Genomic DNA, 21,091 nt, shown 5'->3' with positions numbered 1-21,091 from the left:
GACTGTGAGAGAGCAGATGATCCCCCGCTGCTTGAGGAGCATCTCCACCACACCCTTCCTGTAGGGATGGCAGAGTGCAACTCCACCAGTCAATCCCCTTCCCACAATCCCGGATGCTCCTCAGCCTTTCTTACTTCCTCCTTCAGCTCTACCACCAGGCCAAGCAGATCACCCATCTGCTCACACCGCACACAAGGTTTTAAGTTTGCCATCCCTTTCTGGTCCCTAAACTTTCTTCAAGATTACTTGAATAAAATATTATGAATACTAAGAAGCAATAAGAATCTTAGTGGAAGGTCTACAACTTGGCTTGTCAGCCAAATTTTCTTCCTTTAGGAAAATGAAAGAGTGTCAAATGCTTTCTCCCTAGTTATATAATTATGTAGAGACAGCTTACTAATCATTATTTTGCATACTAGTGGATGAGTGATAAATTTCCACTAACAGCGTAACAATAAATCTTTTAAAATAGTGCACATTTGTGTTTCTAAATTTCAAGTTACATCAAATGAATGTAAATGTAAAGTCCTAAATGTAAAACAGAGAAAATGCTTTTGCCAGATTTTCAAGTACATCCCAAAAAGACAGAGCCTTTTATTGGGATAAAAGGAGTTACAGATATCCAGAGCATCCCAGGATAGGATCCAGACAGCTGCTATTAAACTGCCATAAATATAAGCTGTCATGGAGAAGGAGAAAGCTGTCCCAGTCTGTATAAATCAAAAGCTATAAATTCCAAATGCTATGCTAATTGTATTGAGTAAATTCAATTAGAGAAGAAAAAAAGAACAAGAAGAAAGTAGTGGTCAGCATACGCAAGAACAAAATTATATAAGTTTATTAAGAACAATGAAAAATCATACTGGTTCGTTACTAGACAGAAATTAGATGGTTCTTAGTTCAAGAAAAATATAAATATTTTGTTCTGCATGTCTGTGGAAAAAAAATGAACAACTTCCCTTCCAAGACTAATCAAAGAAGATGAGCAACAACTAGTTTTTTTAATCAGGTCTTGTAATTTATAGCTGATGTTGCAATGAGCTTGACGCAGACCTCTCAGAAAGTCTCAGAGCCCTCAGAAATTTCCAAAGGACTGGAAAAACCCATCATCTCTTTGTAATTGAAGAGAGGCAAATCAGGTAATTTGGGAAGAGATATTAAATGTCTAAAGGACTAAAACCCAATTTTTCTATTGACAGACAGAAGAAGCACATTCTGTTTGGCCATTGGATCAGTTCTTCTGGCTCTAGCAGTTTACTACACTGCAACCCAGATCACAGAGCTGCCCTTATTGAAAAATTAATGAACCCTTTTCTGTTTGCTTGTTTAAGGTTTTCAGCTGTACCAGGTCCCAAAGGAGATTCACCACATGGTCACATTAAAACTGCTTACGGGGACATTTGCCTGTGAATCAAAGGGAAAGACAGGACAGAAAAAACCCATACTTAGATCACAGAAAGTTGCTGTAGAACTGTTTCCATATATACCCACCTACAGCATAAAATATCTCCAGTCTCTTTGCATCAGCAGAGGAGATATGATAGACCCTTTTATCAAGGCTAGTGACATTATTGGTCATAGCCATGCCAAAAGGAACTTGAAGGCTCTGGTGGATGGTAGTCTGGACATGCGTCAGCAATCATAGAATGGCCTGGCTTGAAAAGGACCACAGTGATCATCTAGTTTCAAACCTCCTGCCATGGGCAAGGTCACCAAACACTAAACAAGGCTGACCAGAGCCACATCCAGCCTGGCCTTGAATGCCTCCAGGGATGGGGCATCCACAACCTCCCTGGGCACCCGTTCCAGTGCGTCACCACCCTCTGAGTGAATGTACTTTTACAGCAAAGAAAGCCAAATGTACATCGGGCTGCACCCAAAGCAGCACAGTCAGCAGGTCAAGGGAAGTGATCCTGTCCCTCTGCTCTGTGCTGGTGAGTACTGTGTTCATATGCAGAGTTCTCAGTCTTCTGTGCCTCAGGAGAGACACAGAACTACTGAAGTGCATCCAGAGGAGGGCTACAAAAATGATCCCAGGGATGGAACACCTGCTATGAGGACAGGCTGAGAGAGCTGGGGCACTTCAGCCCCAAAGAGAAGAGAAGGCTCCAGGGAGACCTGAGAGAAGCCTTTCAGTATCTAAGGGAGTCTACAAGAAAGAAGGGGACAGACTCTTCAGCAGGGTCTGTGGTGACAGGACAAGGGTAAATGGTTTCAAACTAATAGAGGGGAGATCAAGACTGGATATAATGAAGATATTTTTTACAGTAAGGGTACTGGAACAAGTTGCCCAGAGAGGTGTTTGGATGTGCCCCATCCCTGAAGACGTTCAAGGCCAGGATGGACAGGGATCTGAGCAACCTGATGTAGCTGTAGATGTCCCTGTTCATTGTAGGGGAGTTGGACTAGATGACCTTTAAAAGTCCCTTCCAACTCAAAAGATTCTGTGACTCTACAGTATATAGAGTGGAACAATTTCTCAAGGACTGTGGTCTCTTTTTCCACTAGCACTATCTTGCATGAGATCAGATGGTTGTCTCAGCAGTGTCACTGATTTAAAGACTCTAGACTCTCTTTAGGGAAGTTCTGCATTGTGTGCTATGTCAAAAAGCAGACAAGGTGATCTGAAGGTTTCCTTCTTCCCTCAAACCCTAGGAGATAACAGGTTGAAATTCCTCCAATTTTTATTCTGGAAACAACCTGTAAAATTTCCCTTTACAAACAAAATATTAGTGTATTTGTATACTTACACTCTCCCTCTACCATTTCTAAGGAAATGTGGCTGTTTGGTCCAGATATCTGAGTGTTTACCCGCGTTTGGCATGGTAGAAAACAGCCCAAAGGGATAAACACACCAGTGGTTCCAGCAAAGCAGTTTTCCTAATAAAGCTATTTTTCTTACCTACAAAAGAAAAGGAGCATTCATGCAGTCTTATTATAGTTAATACAGCACATTTCATGGGTTATTCAGACTGCAAAATTTTAAGCAACTGTAAAGCTATTTTTAACTGTGTGTCTTTATCATCCATTTATCACCACAGCAGATAAGCTCTTAGGAAGCCTATTCCAAACTGCTAAATCTTTCCCATATTCCAAACAGATGATAATGTACTGACATTGATAGCAAACCCCAGAAATATGTGGTGCAGAAGTTTAACGGAGGAGAAGTGCCAAGTTGTGGCTGCTGGTCTGCACGGAGCTTACCAGAATACAAATGTGCCCTTTAACCAGCCTAGGTGCCAAACAGCAAGGCCATGTTGGCACAGGGACCATAAAGCCAACGCCGTCTGTGCAGCTTTCTGAAAGGGTGACTTCTCAAGCTCCCAGCCCTAGGAAGACGTTGGAATTTTACAAGGTGACAGAAATTAGGAATGCTTGTAAAAGGCTACAGATTTTGGAGGGGTTGAAACAATTCCGTAATTGAGATCCCTTTCTAAAATAAAGAAAGGGGAAAAAAAAAAAAAAAAAAAAGAAATTATAAAAAGAAAAAAAAAAGTCTTATTCCTGGAAGAGTTTCTGCCCTTTTAAAGGAAAAACCACTATGCTTGTAATATTCATAAACATCGTTGTATTATGAGGAGAGACCGTCACCCTGCTATTTGGAAAATCTGAGTCAAAAACAAACTACATCCAAGTCTAGGACAGTCAACGTAGTTATGCTGATATGCTCTGCCAAAGGACTGATTATTAAACGCTACTATGACCCTGAATTTCAACCACTAACTGAAAAATAGTCACAGCAGCAGCATGGTGGGTTACTGCAGTCAGCTCTGAAACTCAAAGGAGAGGTGACTCTCAACACAGCAGCACTGCATTCCTACTCCCTCCAAAACAAGAACAGGGAGAGGACTGGAGCAAGGGGCTTTTCCTTTGGTTTTTCACAGAATCACAGAATTATCAAGGCTGGAAAGGACCTAGAAGATCATCCAGTCCAACCATCACCAATACTTCCCAGCTACATCATATCCTTCAACACAACATCCAAATGTTTCTTGAACACTCCCATGGTCAGCAACTCCACCACCTCTCTGGGCAGTGCATTCCAGTACCTCACCACCCTTTCCAAGAAGTAATACTTCCTAATGTCCAGCCTGAATCTGCCCTGCTGCAACTTGAAACCATTGCCTCTAGTTCTATGACTGTCTACACGAGAGAAGAGGCCAACCCCCAGCTCACTACAACCTCCTTTCAGGAAGTTACAGAGAGCAATAAGGTCTTCCCTGAGCCTCCTCTTCTCCAGGCTGAACAATCCCAGCTCCTTCAGCCGCTCCTCATAAGGCCTGTGCTCCAGATCAGACCTGTGCTTTCAGATCAAGTCTCAGCCTACTTCTCAACAAACTAACCATTTAGTGGCTTCACTTCAAAATTACCAAGGAAAATAATGGATCAAATGCTCTTTATCAACATAAACATATCGTTTGGACTAGATAATAATGTCTTGAGCTCTTTGTGATATCAAGAAACTTCTTGAAAATGTCATGAGGCTGCAAGCACTTTGTGCAAGGATATTTCCTAACTCTTATTCCTGGCAAAGACAGATCTGTGTTAGAAACCTGACTCACAGTTGCTAGCAGCTTTGATGGAGGTACCGAATATTCCATACTATGTGCTAAATAATTCTTGGGAGCAAGAAATGTTTAACAGAGCTTAATTTTATTCCAGTTTCAACACAGCAGAGAGTGGAACCAGGAAGAAATGTGTTAATTTGACTGATTGTGATTTGGACTGTCTCAGTAGTCAGGCTGCGTATTTCTGACAGACTGCTGCAATGGTGGCATTAGTACTTCAGCAATCATAAACAAGAGTTTTGTTTACCAGCAGAGCCTTACATCAAACACAGTTAACTGCAAAGGGAAAAGCACGTGCAGCTCAGTTTTATGAAAAACAAAATTAGCAGTCAGGTTCATGAAGCTAAATGCCAGTGCTTTCTAAGTAAATAAAGCATTTCTTATATATATATATATATACTTCATTAAAAATTACACTGAAGATTTCCCAGAATAAAAGAGCTGAGTCAAAATCCAGCCTTTGCAAAACATTTCCCTGCACACTGCGATCCTTCGCTGCCCACTAAAGGGCAGCAGGAGCTCTAAGAGCTCTGTGTTTGTAACAAATTGTCTCCAGTGAAGGTACCAACAGATGGGTTCTGGACAGTCAGCCAGGAACGTCTGTTCTAACAGGACTCACAGCTGTCAGAGCCACACTCGAAAGCTCTGCAGTAATCTAGAGGCTGGATAAAGTTCTGAGCCATTCTAATGCACCCCTTTATTTAGTTGACTGGTCAGTGTCAGAAAAGTAAGCATGGACATTCACCTCCTCAATCTGCACTTGGACTACTGTGTCCCCCTTTGACAAAAGATTTTACATAGGCAGTGCCAAGCATTAATTATAGTAATTTGTTGTTAGCCTATTTTCCCAAGGGATAAAGGCTCATGCATTGTCTGTTTGGTTGAACATCAGCCCTCCTTAATAACTTCTGAGCTTATGGGTAATTTTAAATAAAATTGAAAGAACTAAGAAACTTCACAGATGTTGCATTCTTAGAAAATCCATAAATACTGAATAAAGGAAAGGAAAAAATGCATTTATTCACTGAGGGGAAAAAGATAGAATTCAACCCTCAGTATAGCAGATGCCAAAGAAGACGTCATCTTTTACCTATAAAAGTAAAACAAAAGGAGCGTGGCTAAATATCTGAAGTGGTGATACAAATGAAATGAGAACTAACTCTGTAGAAAGACAGGCACCAAGCTCTGTTCCATAACGAAACAACCTCCTTTCTTGTACTATTATGTGACAACAATGCTCTCAAACTCTATCAAGTCATCAGATGACTCGATCAAACTTCCTTCTTAGAATCATAGGATGGCCTGGGTTTTAACCCCCCTGCTATGTGCAGGGTCACCAACCACCAGACCAGGCTGCCCAGAGCCACATCCAGCCTGGCTTTGAATGCCAGGGATGGGACATTCACAACCTCTTTGGGCAACCTGTTCCAGTGTATCACCACCCTTTGTGTGAAAAAAATCCTCCTAATATCTAATGAATATAATATTTGTTTAAAACCATTCCCCTTTGTCATATCACTGTCCACTCTCATAAGCTATCATTCCCCCTCCTGTTCATAAGCTCCTTTAAAGCACTGGATGGCCACAATGGCCATCCTGGAGCCTTCTCTTCTCCAAGCTAAACAAGCCCAGTTCCCTCAATCTTTCCTAATAGGAGAGGTGCTCCAGCCCTCTGATCATCTTAGTGGCCCTCCTCTGGACCTGTTCCAAGTGTTGTGTGTCTTTCTTGTGTTGGGGGCCTTCTGTAAGTTCCTTTGTATTGTAACCATTCTACCCCAAAAAAGCTCTATTAAATATAGATGCTTCACACAAGTGGATCTGACTGGCAATTCATTACTCATCTGCAATGAATCTGATCACAGCACACTCCTCTGGGTTTGTAACAGTTTAGCGCAGTAGGACAGTGTAGTCAACACCATCACCCTTCTGTTCCATAGCAGTTTCTAAATGTGTTTCTCTCAGATCTTTCCTCAAGTATTAAAGATTCTTTAATTAAAGGATTATTATACCCAAATTAATTATTCTCTCGTTTCTTAAAAGGCATGGGCATTTTACATTAACATTTTGTGCTTTTCAAACTAAGCTATTTATTCAGCATGGTTCCCTGAGGATGGATTTATACTGACTGGTACCACAAGAATTCTCTGCAACACTTATAATGCTCTGTCTGAGCATTATACATTTCCATTTATTGTGCTATGGATGTTACTAGAAATCCCCATTCTTGGTTTGACGTTTGTTTTATTTATTAGCTACAAGCATTTGTTGAGTGGTTATGACGCTGTGAACAGAGTGCAAAGCCAACATCTTTACCAGAGTAAAAAGGACATCATGAATCACACAACCAAGTTAATATTTAAAGAACAACAATTTAATTTGGTATGTAACGTTTTCCTAGGAGGATCTTTATTTTCAATGCTATACATGTGAAAGTAAGAATGAGCAAGTGGTTTGCTATCTACATGTATAAAAATATAAACATCCTATCAAACATCCGCAGTCACCCTTCATGATACGCATCACTGAAAACCTTAAATTCTAATTAAAAGAACGACTGAGTTTAACAGCTCTTGTATTTATCTCCAAATACATCTATAATGAACAGCTGCAAACCACGTACGGGGCTCTAGCAGTGTGCCTTTAGATGTTGTCCTTCTGTAGAATAACGGGTTAAAGGAGCCATCGCATCCATCCATTCTCTGAGTGCTCACCAGAGGAGAGCATCCAAACTCAGGGACTTGGCCTGGGGCATTTTACCTTTGGAAAATGTAACTGAAATTAACCTTTAAGAAATAGAGTCTTCTGCAGCAAGTCATCAAATGACTATTGAATATGTGACACCGTCATTTCAAACCAAGATTTTAATGAGATATCTGTAAATGAACAGCCTCACTCTCTAATACTAATCACACTTAAAAGAGTTTTTAGCACAAACACAAAGATTATTTGTTTTAAATGATCCATTTATATTTTTACTATATCAACTTTTACTTAAATTTCTGAGAGTTCCTGGATCATCTGCCATCAAATGGGTCAGCACTCACTGATCAAACTACAGGCAATCTTTGTTAGAGATGCATTCAACCACCTGGAAGTTAAGGTATGATTCACATTCAAGCAAATATGTAATCGATTTCAGTTCTACACTAATGCTGATATTCATACTCTGTTTTCTTCCATAGAAACAGGTATAAGAAACCAATAGAACATCGCCATATTATGTACACAGCGTAATATGTAAATGCTCAGCTAGATATGAAGGTCTGTAGCACTAAAGTGATTAAAAAACTAAATGATTCGTGTAAAATGTTTACATACTGTATATATATATACATACTAAATCACCAGTTCAATTCTAAACCGTCCCTATCCATAGCTTCTATGATGGATTTTGTAAGCTACCAGATTCTTAAAAAAAGAAAGCTACCTAGAGAGAATCCAAACACTTTACTGGAATCTTATACAAAATCTTAAAAAACATACTTCAGAGTTACTGAACGGAAACTAGAAAAAGACAGTCAATATTCTTGAGAATGACATTGTAAAGACTAGTAGCTGTGATCAAGCTCCTTTCACTTGCGGTATAAATGTTATGCACAAAGAAATTGTCTCAGAGTAAGGCATAGGACAAACAGGTTTCATTCTGTCTTCAGGTGTATTGGCCTCTCACTCTATCTTATTGCTCATCTAACAAGACATGGACATTGCTCTCCACTTAAAAATACTCTGTTATACATCTATCTACAGCTGGACAATATCCAGAGCTTTCGCATGCGCATCATCACTTTAGTCACACTGATAAACAATCTTGCCAATTAACAAACTCATGGCTGTGCAAGTTATTTTCAGTTTTACGCAACTGCAGATGTACTCAGTGAATGACCAAGTGATGCGCATGGAGACCGAGTGCTGGAACTCAGTAAGTGGCTATAGCTCTTTTCAAAGGAACTAAAGCTTTAAAAAATAAAACCCTACTATGAAATTCTTTGGTTAGACATAAGTGCTAGCAGTATTTCTAAATTTGGGGTTAGAAAGATCAACTTGATTCAGTAGTTTCAAAACATGCAACTTCAGGCTTTACATGTTGAATTCTTCCAACAATTAGGATACATTTACGGTATTTTTCCATCACCATCTGAACAGACAACACAGGTTTCAAAATCAGGTTTTAAAGTGCTTTTGTACTCAAACCTTCAGGAATTTATTGGAAAGAACTGCTTGACCTTCCCAATTGTACAAGCCACTCTCAGACTGTAGGCTGCAAAGCAAGCTATGGCCATCTTATCCAAGAGACAAACAGACAGCATGAACACAACACAGCTTTACTTCCTGATGGGGTAATTTCCCCTGAAATACACTGGCATCGCCCAAGCTTTCATAAGGATGGGGCTTAATCCTTTCTAAGAATGAGCTGTGTTGCAGGAGAGGTTTTTGACTCTCAGCAGTCACTTCCCAGGTAATACTGACATGAAAAACAAGAGACTGTTTCTTAAAAATGTTGCTTCAGCATCAGTTCTGTTGGCTTCAAAATTTTACACCACTAAAATGACCAAACTCAAAGTAATAAGCAAGGTACTCTTGATTACACTTAAAAAAAAAAAAAAAAAAAAATCCATCTGCTTCCATTCAACATACATACACAATTTCACCCTGACAGGAAGCAGGCCCCACCTTCACTATGGCAGCCCCGCTGTTATCCCACCCCTGCCATTTGGAGGACGCTAAGGAAATATGCACTAATATTCTATGCATATTGTAGACTTCAAAAGAATCATAAGGACTTCATGCCACCCATGAAAGTTACAATGTACACAGCATTTTAAGCTTCCAAAGGACTGTCCCTTGATTCCACAGACACCACAGTTCAGTGGTTGGTTATCCCAAGAACGGCGCTCCACTGCAGCCTCACGCTCCTGCTGCTCAGGCCTCGGCCCAGCTCCACAGCCTGGGAAGTTCAGAGGCTGAGAGAGGGGTATGGGCATGGATGGATCTGGTCACAAAGACGCCCACTTCCTGCAAAATTATTCATCTCTAAAAGTTAAGTACCGAGCTGCAATGCCAGCGCCACAGGCAGCCATCACTGCCACACGGTTGTCCTTCAAAGGCTGGCATCGCCTTCAAGGGAGGGGCCACAAAACGGACTGCCAGAACCTGCCCAAAGAGGTAAAGCCTCAGTCTTAGTATGGGGACGGGAAAGAACACCTACTAGTTCAACATAAATCAACCAGAAAAAGAGTTCTTTGTCCCCTACGCCCCAACCTGACGGCACTGTGCGGAGAAGCAGGAGCTGGGCAAGCGACACCTTCCTAGCTCGGGTATTTATCCACACCCGTGACCTGTTCCCTCCCCGCTCCCAACACAGCTACCGGGGGGCCTGACGGGGGACGGGGCAGCCGGGCCGCGCCACGGCAGCCAAAACGGGCTGCGGCACGACGGCTCCCGCCCCCGGGGCCCTCCGGGGCTGCGCGCTGCGGTGAGGTGAGGCGGTGGGCGGCAGGGGAGCCCCGCGGGTGCGAGGGCCACGCAGCCCCTCGCTGCCGGGCGGGGCTCAGTCCCGGCAGAAGACGTACTCGGTGTAGCTGGTCCAGATCTTGTCGTCGGCGGGGCCGCCCTGCTCGGGGCCGAAGGCGCAGGTGCCGGTGGAGTTGCAAGCCACCATGTGGAAGCCAGCCTCGGAGAGCCGATCGAAGGCTTGCTCTAGATAGGTGAACTTGAGGTAGTAGCGGGAGGTGTACCTCTCCGGGGGCCTGTCCGGGTCCCTGCTCTCATTCAGGGTATCTCCGAAAACCTCCTTGGCCAGCGCGGTCTTGCCGCACACCATGATCCGTGCCACCCGGCGGAACTTGGCATCGGCCTGCGCCTCCCGCCCGATAGTGTAGGAGCCGCGGTAGCCGATGGTGATATAGCCCGAGCGCCGCCCGCCCGCCCCGTCCAGCGACTGCGAGGGCGTCAGCAGCGGTCCGCCCGAGGGGCTGCGGCTGGCGGTGGGCGACGGTGCGGACGCCGCCGCGGCGCCTCCTTCCGCGGGCTCTGCCTCCAGGCAGCCGAGCAGCGGCGGTTCGTCGGCGCACAGCGAGCCGTCGCGGTGCAGCACGGCGGGGCGGGCAGCTGTGGTGGTGGCCCGAGCCTGCGCCAGGCGGCGCGCCAGGTCGGGCAGCTGGAAGTACTCGGCCTCGCGCTGCAGACGGCTGCGCTCGGGGAAGTGCTCGGGCAGCACCAGCTGCTGGTCCCGCAGGTAATCCAGGATGTAGCGGAAGAGGAAGCCGTCACGGTCGATGAAGAAGCGGCCCTTGCTGTCCCGGGGCAGTTCGCTGGGCTGCTGCTGCGAGAACATGCGCCAGAGCAGCGAGTCCCGCACCGAGACCACGGTGCAGCGCCGCGTCACGTACACCTGCCCGCCCACGTTCAGCTCCACGATCTCGGGGAAGGCCGACCAACCGCCCGCCGCCGCCGCCGCCCCGCTCCCCGCCGCTGGCGACACTCCGCCGCCGTTGGGCAGCCCGCGGGCGCTGTCCGCCAGGGCCATGCCGAGGGATCCCGCCGCGGGCGGGGAGCCGCCGCCTCCCTCCCTCCTCCTCTTGCTGCTGCCGCCGGCAGGTGCCGCGGGGCCGCTGCCCGCCGGAGCCCCCGCCCCGTCGGTGCGTGGAGCCGGACGGCCGCGCTACGGACCGACCGTCTCCGTCGGGCTGCGAGCGGAGCGCCCCGGCGGCGGCGGGGCCGTGTTTATGTACGCGGCCGCAGCCGGCGGGAGGCGGGGGAGGCCGGCGGGAGGCAGAGCCGAGCGCGCGGGGAGGGGACGGCGGCGGCTCGGCACTGACGCAGGGTCCCCGGCCCCCGCCCCGTCCTGCCCTGCCCTGCCTCTCCCTGAGGCCGGGGCCGTGCGCTGCGGAGACGGCGAGAGGGACGTTCCGCTCCTTCTGCCCTCCGCCGCTGTTCGCGAGGAGCGTAGCGCCGAGAGCGGCAGTACGGGGACCCCGCAGTGGCACCCGTGTGTGTGTCGGGGGTACGGGTGTCACCGGGTGCCCTTACGGCTGAGGTTTGATTTGGAGTTGTTGGGTACGTTAGGAAATACGAGCATCTATTTAAAATGTAGCGGCACAGAGCGTTTAAATTATGTTTCAGGGTTGTGCTTGAATTTCATCTGTCTCTTTACGAGCGACAGCACCGAGCTGCCCCTGTGGTGTACTGGGTTTTTCTCCTTGACGCGTCCACGAGTGCCCACATGCCCGAGAGCAGCTGGAAGGACAGGAGGGAGAGCTTGCCAAGGAGCCTTATCTGGTCTGTTCTGCTACAAGCACCAAATCCGCTGAACAAGAAATCAGATGGTGCAGAGCCAGGGGTTAAAAGTACTTCGAGAATGGAGAAATGGAGGAGGAAGGAAAGGCAAGCTAGTTCTCAAAAAGCAAGGTAAGTTTGCTACAGAGAAGAGGAAGAAGATAGGGAGTTGAGAAATAAAGAGTTTTGCAGAGGGAACAGATGACAAGAACAGGGAGGTGAGGCAAGGGATGGGGTGAGCTTGAGTCACTCAGAAGCCACAAGAGTTCAGTTGGAAAGGACTAAGGATAAAGCAACAGAGAACACTGCATTTTCCAAATGGAAAAAACAGGCTGCCAGCACTCAGACCACCGTGTGGTCACTGCGTGTTTTCATTTGTGGGAGCAAAATGGCACAGTAGGTTAATCTGATATTTTGCTGACGTGCTGAAACTAATGACTTGGTTCATTCTTCCTTTTAAATGTCTTTGAGAGAGGAGTAGGATTGGGGCTAAAACTGTAGTCTAGGAAGATCTGAAGAAGTACAAGAAGCTCGAAAGAGTTTGGTTTCATATCCATTTGAATACACAAGTTTATCACTGTAGACAAAAACGAAAATAATGCCATTTATCTACTAGCACAGAGGGAATCTTTGTTTAATCTTATGCTATTTCAGAGTCAACTCACCAAACTAAAACACATGAAAATATCACATTGTGGTTTGCTGGTAGCAGCTTCATGGGGTTACTTGTGCCTCAGTTCCATAATGGGGTGTTTCCCCCCAGCATCACCCTGCTCCTGGCCATCCTTAGCAGGAAGCTGCTTTGGGAGCCTCCCACAGATGCATATTTTAAACTCAGCTTCCCTCGTGTGGGCTCTACTGAGAGCACTGTGATCAGCCTGTGCACCCAGGAGATGAGATCATGTAATGCTCGTGAGAGTAATTATTCACTGCACAATTTGCAGTGGAAGATTCAGTATGTGCCAGCAGCGCATCTTGCAGATGCTTCTGTGCAAAAAAAAATAGGATGTTTAATTCATCTGTTAATTAAGCAAGCTGAACATAGAATCATAGGAACAGGGAATGGCTTGGGTTGGATGGAACCTCAAAGCTCATCCAGTTCCAACCCCTGGCTGTGGGCACAGTTGCCACCCACCAGGTAAGTCTGCCCAGGGCTCCCAGCCTGCCATGGTTGTCTCTGAGACAGCCATCATTCTCTGGGCTGAAGGATGAACCCAGCACTGAAATACCAGTTTTGAAGCAACTGCTTCTCAGAACTATTATCTTCTCTGGGCATCTCCTGTGGCTTATGCAAGCGAGGATGCTTTGCCTGGCTGCAAGACTGTGGTTATTGTAACATGTAACAGTTGCTTCTTTTCTAATTTCACCAAATTTTAGGATAGCTTTTCTCCATTTCCCGTCTCTTTATACTTGGCTATATTTATCTCCAGTGAGGAGAACTGGACTTCATCCAGGGGTATTAAAATGGATGAGTATATCAACTATTTTCATGTGTGTGTCAGTCACTAGGTTGCATAATGCAGCCATAACCACCGTGTTTTATTCTCATTTTGTGTGGGAGACTCAGTGAGGCACTGGTACATGTAACGTTTAGGCGTGCCACAGAGCAACATGGCAGACATACGACCCCAGTAAAGGGAGCTTGTGAGATCCAGTGGACAGAACAAGCTTTTTGTTGGGAAATGTGAATTTCTTTCACTCTGTGGTATCATGATAATTCTGAGAATGAGTTGCTTCAGATAAGGCACTTGCAGCGTTTGCTGTTAGCTGTTGACTGGGACTAGCTGTGCTTTGGATGCGTGCTGTCCTACTGGTGGGATTCATCAGCTTTTCTTCTTTTGGCATTTTTGAATTTAGACTGTGTTGTTGTTCTTTTTCGGTGGGTGCTTTTGTTGTGTCAGTGCTTAAAAGAAGGTTTCCATCACGGCTGCCAGCGGCACCAGACTGGGAGGAAGAACGAGCCTGGATTTTGCAGTGTGGGTACGACAGCCGCAGCGTTAATCTTCAGATGCTCTCGAGCCGGAAGGGTTCCTTCTCAAACCGTAGAGGAAGGGCAGCACCTAGCGGGAGTGAACCATATTGCAGTTACCAAATGAAAAGGGCTCTAAGTGTTACTTACAAGACCCAAATACCTGATAAATAGAATCACAGAACCGTTTGAGCTGGAAGGGGCCTTTATAAACCGTAGATCAGTTCCCCTGCAATGAATAGGGATATCTGCAGCTGCGGCATTCTTCCTGCGACACTTTACAAAGCAAGAAGACATTTTATCCCTCTTCTGAACTAGAAGTAGTGGTTTGCAGTTATGTCTAATAGAACACGATTGAGTTGTTTTAGAGTTTATTGCTAAATTCAGAAAAATATTTAGCCTCCTGTATAAAAATAACAGAAGGACTACCGATTTGAACCTGTGGTTCAGCCATGCTCATTTAGAATCATAGAATTACCCAGGTTGGAAAAGACCTTGAAGATCATCAAGTCCAACCGCAGCCTAACCAGTACCCTAACTCTAAAAACCCTACACTAAATCATATCCCTGAGCACCACATCCAAACGGTTCTTAAACACATCCAGGGATGGTGATTCAACCACCTCCCTGGGGAGCCTATTCCAGTACCTAACTACCCTTTCTGTAAAGAAGTTCTTCCTAATATCCGACCTAAACTTGCACTGGCGCAACTTGAGGCCATTTCCCCTCATCCTGTCACTTGTCACTAGTGAGAAGAGACCTGCCCCACTCTCACTGTAAGAACCTTTCAGATACTTTCAGGTATTTTAGCCTCAAGATGCAAGAAAAAGAATACATTAGTTAGCTGCAACTGCATGTTCTAAGAAGTCCATCTCCTATGAAAATGTTCGAGTGTGAATGACATTGAAGGAAGAATGAGAATAACTCAGGTTGAAAGAGACCTCAGGAGATGTTAAGTGTCAAAACACTCAGCTCCTGCCAGAGGGATATAGGACAGTTATGTCATTTTATAATGTGTAGCAGTGTGATATTTTACATGCACAGCATGCGCAAGTTTTCTCCTGTGCCAAATTACTCACGGTCTCTGTGGAGCAGTTCTAAGTCAGTGTTCTTTCTGTGAGACTTGGCTCTCAGAAATTAATTTTCGATATCTCTGTGAAATATTTCATTCACATGTACAAGCCTTCCCTTGACAATTTTACTTTCTGTGAATACATAGCATTCTGACCCAGATCCTACCACAGTACTGACTGGAAGACAGTCAGACATGAGTGGAAGCTACATCAGCCATCAGCGTGGATCACCAGCCTCACACTCTGTCCTAGAATCTGATTGCATGAGGATTCAATAGAAGAGTTTCTTCTAATAGGGAAAATGTAACTCATTATCTGTTTTTTTTTTTTTAACATGACTAATTAGGATATCAAAAACAACCTCTACACCCACTTACTACGAGCCTGCCTTCCTGTAGGGTCTGTCAGGCTTCAGAATAGCTTTTAGTGAGAAAAAGCACTTGCAGCAAGTGGTAAATGTAAGAGAGCAGGGTGCTGGCAGTCATCCTCATTACTGAAGGCCCCAGGGTAGGAACTGAAGTCAGGAGTCAAGACTCAGACAAGGTTGGGAGTGCTTCACACCCAGAAGGCAAATCTCGGAGGAAGCTATAATCAAAAGACAGTAGTGTTGGTTTGCAAAGGAGCCAGTTAAGAACTGACCCTAAGTCTGTTCCTCTGGGAAGCTGATCACAAGGGCAGTGTCATTCCTGGGCATGAAATCCAAGAGAAGATACTTATGAAGAAACTTATCAAAATTCAGAGGTTTGGCTTAAATCCCTTTCTTATCTATAAAACTGTTTTAACAGAGGAATTCAAAATGTGTTCTTGAAAGATAAGTAATTAGTAATAAAGATAGCAATGATAGTGTGTTTCAGACTTACCTGATCCCTTTGGCTGTGGTTATTGGTGTGTTTTTTTGGTAATCTAACTTTTCAAAATGGTACTTGTGGTCAGTGCACAATAAGGAATTCATCTGCTTTGGCTTTTTGCCACTATGTACCAAATGTAAACTGAAACAGTTCACTTGAACAGACTCAGGAAATAAACATTTCTCTTTGTTCTCTATGCATCTTTTCCTGTTGAAATTGATGTAAAATTCCTATTATATTTAATGGAAGAAGTGCTGGTACCTCACTTGGGTGCTTACAGCATCCATTAGAAAAGGAGGGGAAGAAAGCACCTAGGTAGGAGCCCACAGCAGGCACTCTGTATGTTGGTGACTGACAAATGCGCACGCTATTTTTTGCTCTACCTAAGCTTATGTCTTCGAATGCGGAACTGAGTGCGTTGGTGTCACACCCTGCTAGTTTCACAGCCCATGTAAACTAGTGAGCAATATTAAACTGGCAAGGAGGGAATGGCATGACAAAGCTTATTTAGCATGCTAATGTTCATTCAGGGTGTCTGCCCTGAAAGATGCTTTGAATGTGGCAGAGGTGGGCACAGCTTTTTCCTGGGCTCTGTGATTAAGCATCTGTCCACCAGACTTCATCTCCTCTGACACAGACTGAAATGAAATTAATGAAGTCTCATTAGAGACTTGGTGTTCACCTTCCTACCTGGAAGATGAAAGTCAGAATTTAAATGCATTAAAAAAAAAAAAAAAGACCCTTTATTGTTAGGATGCCCAGACTGGTTTCTGCCTCTTAGGCCTCAGAGTACTGCATGGTATGCAGCTACAAAAGGTTTTCACTGTTCCATGTGTCCTGGAAAATAGCCATTCACTGAGGATCTCACTGCTCTCTATAACTTCCTGAAAGGAGGTTGTAGTAAGCTGTGGATCAACCTCTTCTCTTGTGTCATTAGTGATAGAACCAGAGGGAATGCTTTCAAGCTACGGCAGGGGAGATTCAAGCTGGACATGAGGAAGTATTACTTCTCAGAAAGGGTGGTCAGGCACTGGAATGGACTGCCCAGGGAGGTGGCAGAGTCACCGACACTGGGGGATTCAAGGAACGACTGGATGTTGTGTTGAGGGACATGGTTTAGTGGGAGCTATTGAGAATAGGTGAACAGTTGGACTGGATGATCTTTTAGGTCTTTTCCAACCTTGGTGATTCTATGATTCTATGAAGTATGCATCACTTACGGCCATAACCAGTGTTCACGTCAGTGGGAACATCTGTGAGTGAAGACTCAGCAGACTCTCTTAGCTCCTTCAGGCAGTGTGTCTCAGTTGTGTGGCTGTGCCAGGAGGAGCTGATGCTTGCTCACAACCTCTCTGAATCACATGTAAACTAATGTAGTGAGAACGTCTCACTCACTTGAGAAGGAAGGTGGTTTGCTGCCTAACTGCTGAACGTCTCTTCCTAGCAAGTAAATTAGCAGGTCAGCATCGCTAGAACTATAGCTGAGCTTGCCAGAATATCCCATTCATGAAGTGCCAGCTCTCATCCTCAGCAGTGTTTCCAAGCTTCCTCTACCACTTGTGCTCCCAACTCCTTATGCACTGCAGAACCCAACCTGATTTTCAGTTTAGACTGAGTTTTGTTTATTGAAGCTGAGCTAGAAGATTGGAATCAACTTCATCAGGCACAGCTAATTGTTTCCCAGCTTCCTAATGCCCCGTGCTAATGAGGTGTTACTGCACAAAGTAAGGAAAAGCAGCTGTTTCTAACCTGTAAATTAAAGCTTCAGTTCATTTGGAAGTAAGACTGACTGACAAAGCTGCCTTCCTTCTGAGGGAACTTTATGTATTTTGCTTTGTAGTTGGAGATGCTAAATTGGGATTCATTTAGTGTGTCTAGGAAATTCTGAACGTGCTTTCCTGTTCCAAGTTTACATGGAAGAATCACCACTCTGTAGGGATTTCTTGTAAGATATTATCTATCTACAATATCTGTGATTTTCAGTCATGTTAGTAAGTTTAACTAACACCATATTGCTAAAAAATAACATATTGACAGAGCAAGTGTCAGATGGTTAGGGTATTTCAGAAATATATGGAATGACAAATCAGTGTTCAGATTTAATGAAGTTTTAAATGAGCAAGTATCTAAATTCTCAAACAAATTACATCCACTTAATTCCAACAGTCTGCAGACTCTGTAAGCCCTTGAAGAATACAGGTATTTGATTTTTAAGAAGCTTTCCTCTCTCTGTGTTGTTGAATCATGGAATATCCTGAGTTGGAAGAGACTCAAAAAGACAATCAAGTCCTGCTCCAGTATCTGGCTTATCAGATTATCCTGTTTTATCAAATAAAAAACATCCAACATCATTCATTGCTGACATGTCCATTAGAGGGACGTCCTGGACGCTGATAAGACCTGGACAACACCACACAAAGTTTACAAAGGTAAACTTTATGGTAATGTACCACATCTTGACTTCAAGTCAAAATATTTTTCCCTGAATGGCTTTGCCATGAATATCAACAGGAAAGGAACACAAGGAGACTGAGATTACAATGCAGCATAAACTTTATTGAGTCTAAAGAAGGAATCAAAGCAGTGCATAGTTTAAAGCTGCTACAAAGGCAGCTGAAAAACAGATTGGCAATCAGCTGGCAAACTTTGCCACAATGGGATGCATGTCTTCCTCCCTCACATGGTGAGAGGAAGAAGCAGGGCCATCTCAACTTGCTTCAGGATGAACCCAAGGCACAGAACAGCAGGAGACAACAAGGACTTGTGATGATGAGAAGAAAGCAGGAGAAGATGACGTCTGCTGGCTGTGTTTCCAGACAGCAGAAGCTGGCAACCTGGCATCCCTCTCTGCTTTGCAGGAGGGCAGGAGGGTGCTCAGCCCATCTGGAAACATTGGCCAGCAGCTCCATCCTCAGTCTAGCATCAGGCTTTGGGCATCCTGGGCAATGGGCTCAAGGGATTCCACCTCATCCTTAGCAGGGCAGGCATCTCCTGCTAGAGAAGCGGCTGCCCAGGCCAGAGAGGCCAAAGCCACCAGAGGAGATGGGCACTCCCTCCTCACTCAGGATGCTGCCAACAGCAGCAGAGGTGCAGGATCCCACAGCGGTGTTCTGGGGGAAGGAGCTGAGGATGGGTCCTGGCAGGGTCACCACCACGGGAGAGGGCTGGATCACCACGCGGGAGTCCTGGCACTGGCGCACACAGGGCTCGTTGCAGCTGTTGGCCAGGGGGGTCGGGCCACAGGGACGGCACAGATCGTAGCAGGACATGGCTGTGGGATGGAGGTGGACCTGGAGAGAGGACAGGAAAAACATAGGCAGTGTGAGCAGCAGCCTGGTGGCCTGCTCACCAAGAGAGGAGGTATGGGGTTGGGGAACAGGGAGATGCACCTGCAGAGTCAGCCCAAGGCCTTCTCCCACCTCCCCAGACACTGGCAAGCAGAACAGAGCTGGTGGGAGCACCATCAAGGAGCAAGGCTCACACCAAGTTTGGAACAGAGGCAAAGACTCAGTGGAGGTCAGAAGAGCAAGAGGAGAAGCAAAGAAAGAGAAGAGTGAGGAGAAATCCACTGCAGCTTACCTTGTTCACCAAGGAGGAGAAGGCAAGAGAAGTGGATGAGGGAGCATGGAGCTGGACTGGCTTTTATATTGGTCAGAACTGCCCCAGGTCCAGAGGCACCCTTTGTACATACATTATATGTAACAACAAGCTCATTTTGCATGCAAATCACCACAATTAAAGAAATCGGTGTCTTTTTTTTTTTTTTTTTTTTTCCTGTTCCCTGTAATGCTCCTTTTTCATTTCTGTGTTTAGGACATGCTTGGTCTACCACTGAGTCTCCTTTCAAGTGACAGGATTAGAGGCCAAAACATTTCCTGGAGACATGACACGTCAGTATGAGCAGATGATGCAGCCAATGATGAGCACTGTGTAACCTTGGGAGGGAACAGCAGCCTCCTGCCCTCTGGGGCCTTGCTTCAATACTTGTATTTATGGTTGGGACAGGTCTCCTCCTAACCCTGAAGCTTCACCTGTACTTCCACATGGGAGGGATGGTATCATCAATCATACTCCTAGTGCTATAACAAAATTTTAGGTTATAGAATGACTTAGTTTGGAAGGCACCTTTAAATATCATCTATTCCAACCCCCTTCCATGAGCTGGGACGTATTCCAGTAGATCTGGTTATTCATAAGCCATCTAACCTTACTTTGAACATTCCCAATGCTGGGGCATCCACAACTTCTCTGCACAACCTGTTCTAGTGTCTAGTAAAATCTTCAGACCCCTTTTGCATACCTGCAATCTGTTTGCAAAATAAAGATCGCTCTGACTTTTGAATACAAATCTGGGGACTCAGGTAGTAAAACTCAGAAATTGCCTTTCCTGTATCTGCTGCGAGACATCTGCAGAAATATATGCCATAAAGTTTTTCTAGCTTGAAAAGGGTTACAGCCATGCAAAGGGACCTGTTTGTTTTCACCTTTTAATTTTTCATGTGTGTTGCTTATATGTGCCTTTTGCCAAACTGCCATCCTGAAATAATTGAATGCTCTCATGGTTATTGTTTATGTTTTTTAATACAAAATCTTGATTGTGTGAGAACCAATTCCCTTAAATAAAATCTTTCCAAATAAAATAGGACAAGTATATATATATATATTAATCTCTGTGAAGTTAAATCACATAGAAAGAGTCTGGGAATGTAGAATGGATCTCAGTGAAGGGGAAGTTTATCTGAGAGGCTGAAGATAAGCATAAATCCTGCAGTCAAAGTGACAAAGAAGCTTCCAGAATAAGAAAAGATCTCTTTGTAAGTCAAAACATTCTGTGACTGGCAGTCCAAAAAGTAAAAAGAAAGCATGTAAATTGCCGAGCATAAAGCTTGTTATGGGGGGAAAGGAGAAAGGAAAAAAATGAAACATAGCTAAGAAAAAGCAAAATAAATACAGAGGGGATGAATAGCATTTCTTTCTAGATTTCATGAGCCCTGGACTGCATATTGTCAGTGTTTTAGAGTTATAGTAGTTATGCAGCCTTTTCTTTAATACTGTGTATAGGTTATAAATGTGGTTGTTCAGACCTAATATATATTGGAATGACTTTAAAGGGTAAAATATTCACCAATAACCTGTGCATGAGATCTCTCTTCTTGATCTCTCCGTCTTTGTCCTCATGTCAAGGCTGATGTGGCTGTCCCCTCAACTTGTAATTAAAAAAAGGTGATGTTTGGGTCACTGCCTTTTGACAACAGTAGAATTACTAATAAGTTATGTTTTGTTTACTTTTTCCACATGTTTTACCTTTTTGTTTTTACTGTACTGGTGCATTTTTTCCATCAGCCAAAGCAAATATAT

The 21,091-nt window shown here is 44.6% G+C and overlaps 3 protein-coding genes across 3 annotated transcripts in view; 1 reads left to right on the top strand and 2 right to left on the bottom strand.

The window, feature by feature from the left end:
* Positions 1-6,917: 6,917 nt before the first annotated feature.
* Positions 6,918-11,327, bottom strand: KCTD12 (potassium channel tetramerization domain containing 12). The gene has a single exon (XM_015851627.2). It carries the CDS (start codon positions 11,092-11,094, stop codon positions 10,117-10,119), a length of 978 nt encoding a protein of 325 aa, XP_015707113.1. The 5' UTR covers positions 11,095-11,327; the 3' UTR covers positions 6,918-10,116.
* A 136-nt stretch (positions 11,328-11,463) lies between these two features.
* ACOD1 (aconitate decarboxylase 1) overlaps positions 11,464-21,091 on the top strand; it is a 38,377-nt gene continuing 28,749 nt past the window's right edge. Inside the window, exon 1 of the mRNA XM_015851621.2 lies at positions 11,464-11,975. The gene's annotated coding sequence lies outside the window, so the exon portion shown is untranslated. The remainder of the gene's footprint in view (positions 11,976-21,091) is intronic.
* Positions 18,190-19,316, bottom strand: LOC107308051 (feather keratin 1-like). Its single transcript, XM_015851624.2, has 2 exons — positions 19,313-19,316; positions 18,190-19,023 (listed from the first exon to the last, which is right to left on the bottom strand). Exon 2 carries the CDS (start codon positions 19,000-19,002, stop codon positions 18,706-18,708), a length of 297 nt encoding a protein of 98 aa, XP_015707110.1. The 5' UTR covers positions 19,003-19,023; positions 19,313-19,316; the 3' UTR covers positions 18,190-18,705.

The sequence above is a fragment of the Coturnix japonica genome, chromosome 1 (assembly GCF_001577835.2).
Source record: "Coturnix japonica isolate 7356 chromosome 1, Coturnix japonica 2.1, whole genome shotgun sequence".
Classification (NCBI taxonomy): Eukaryota; Metazoa; Chordata; class Aves; order Galliformes; family Phasianidae; genus Coturnix; species Coturnix japonica.
Note: the sequence above shows the minus strand (reverse complement) of the source record. Positions and strands in the feature narration are given on the sequence as shown.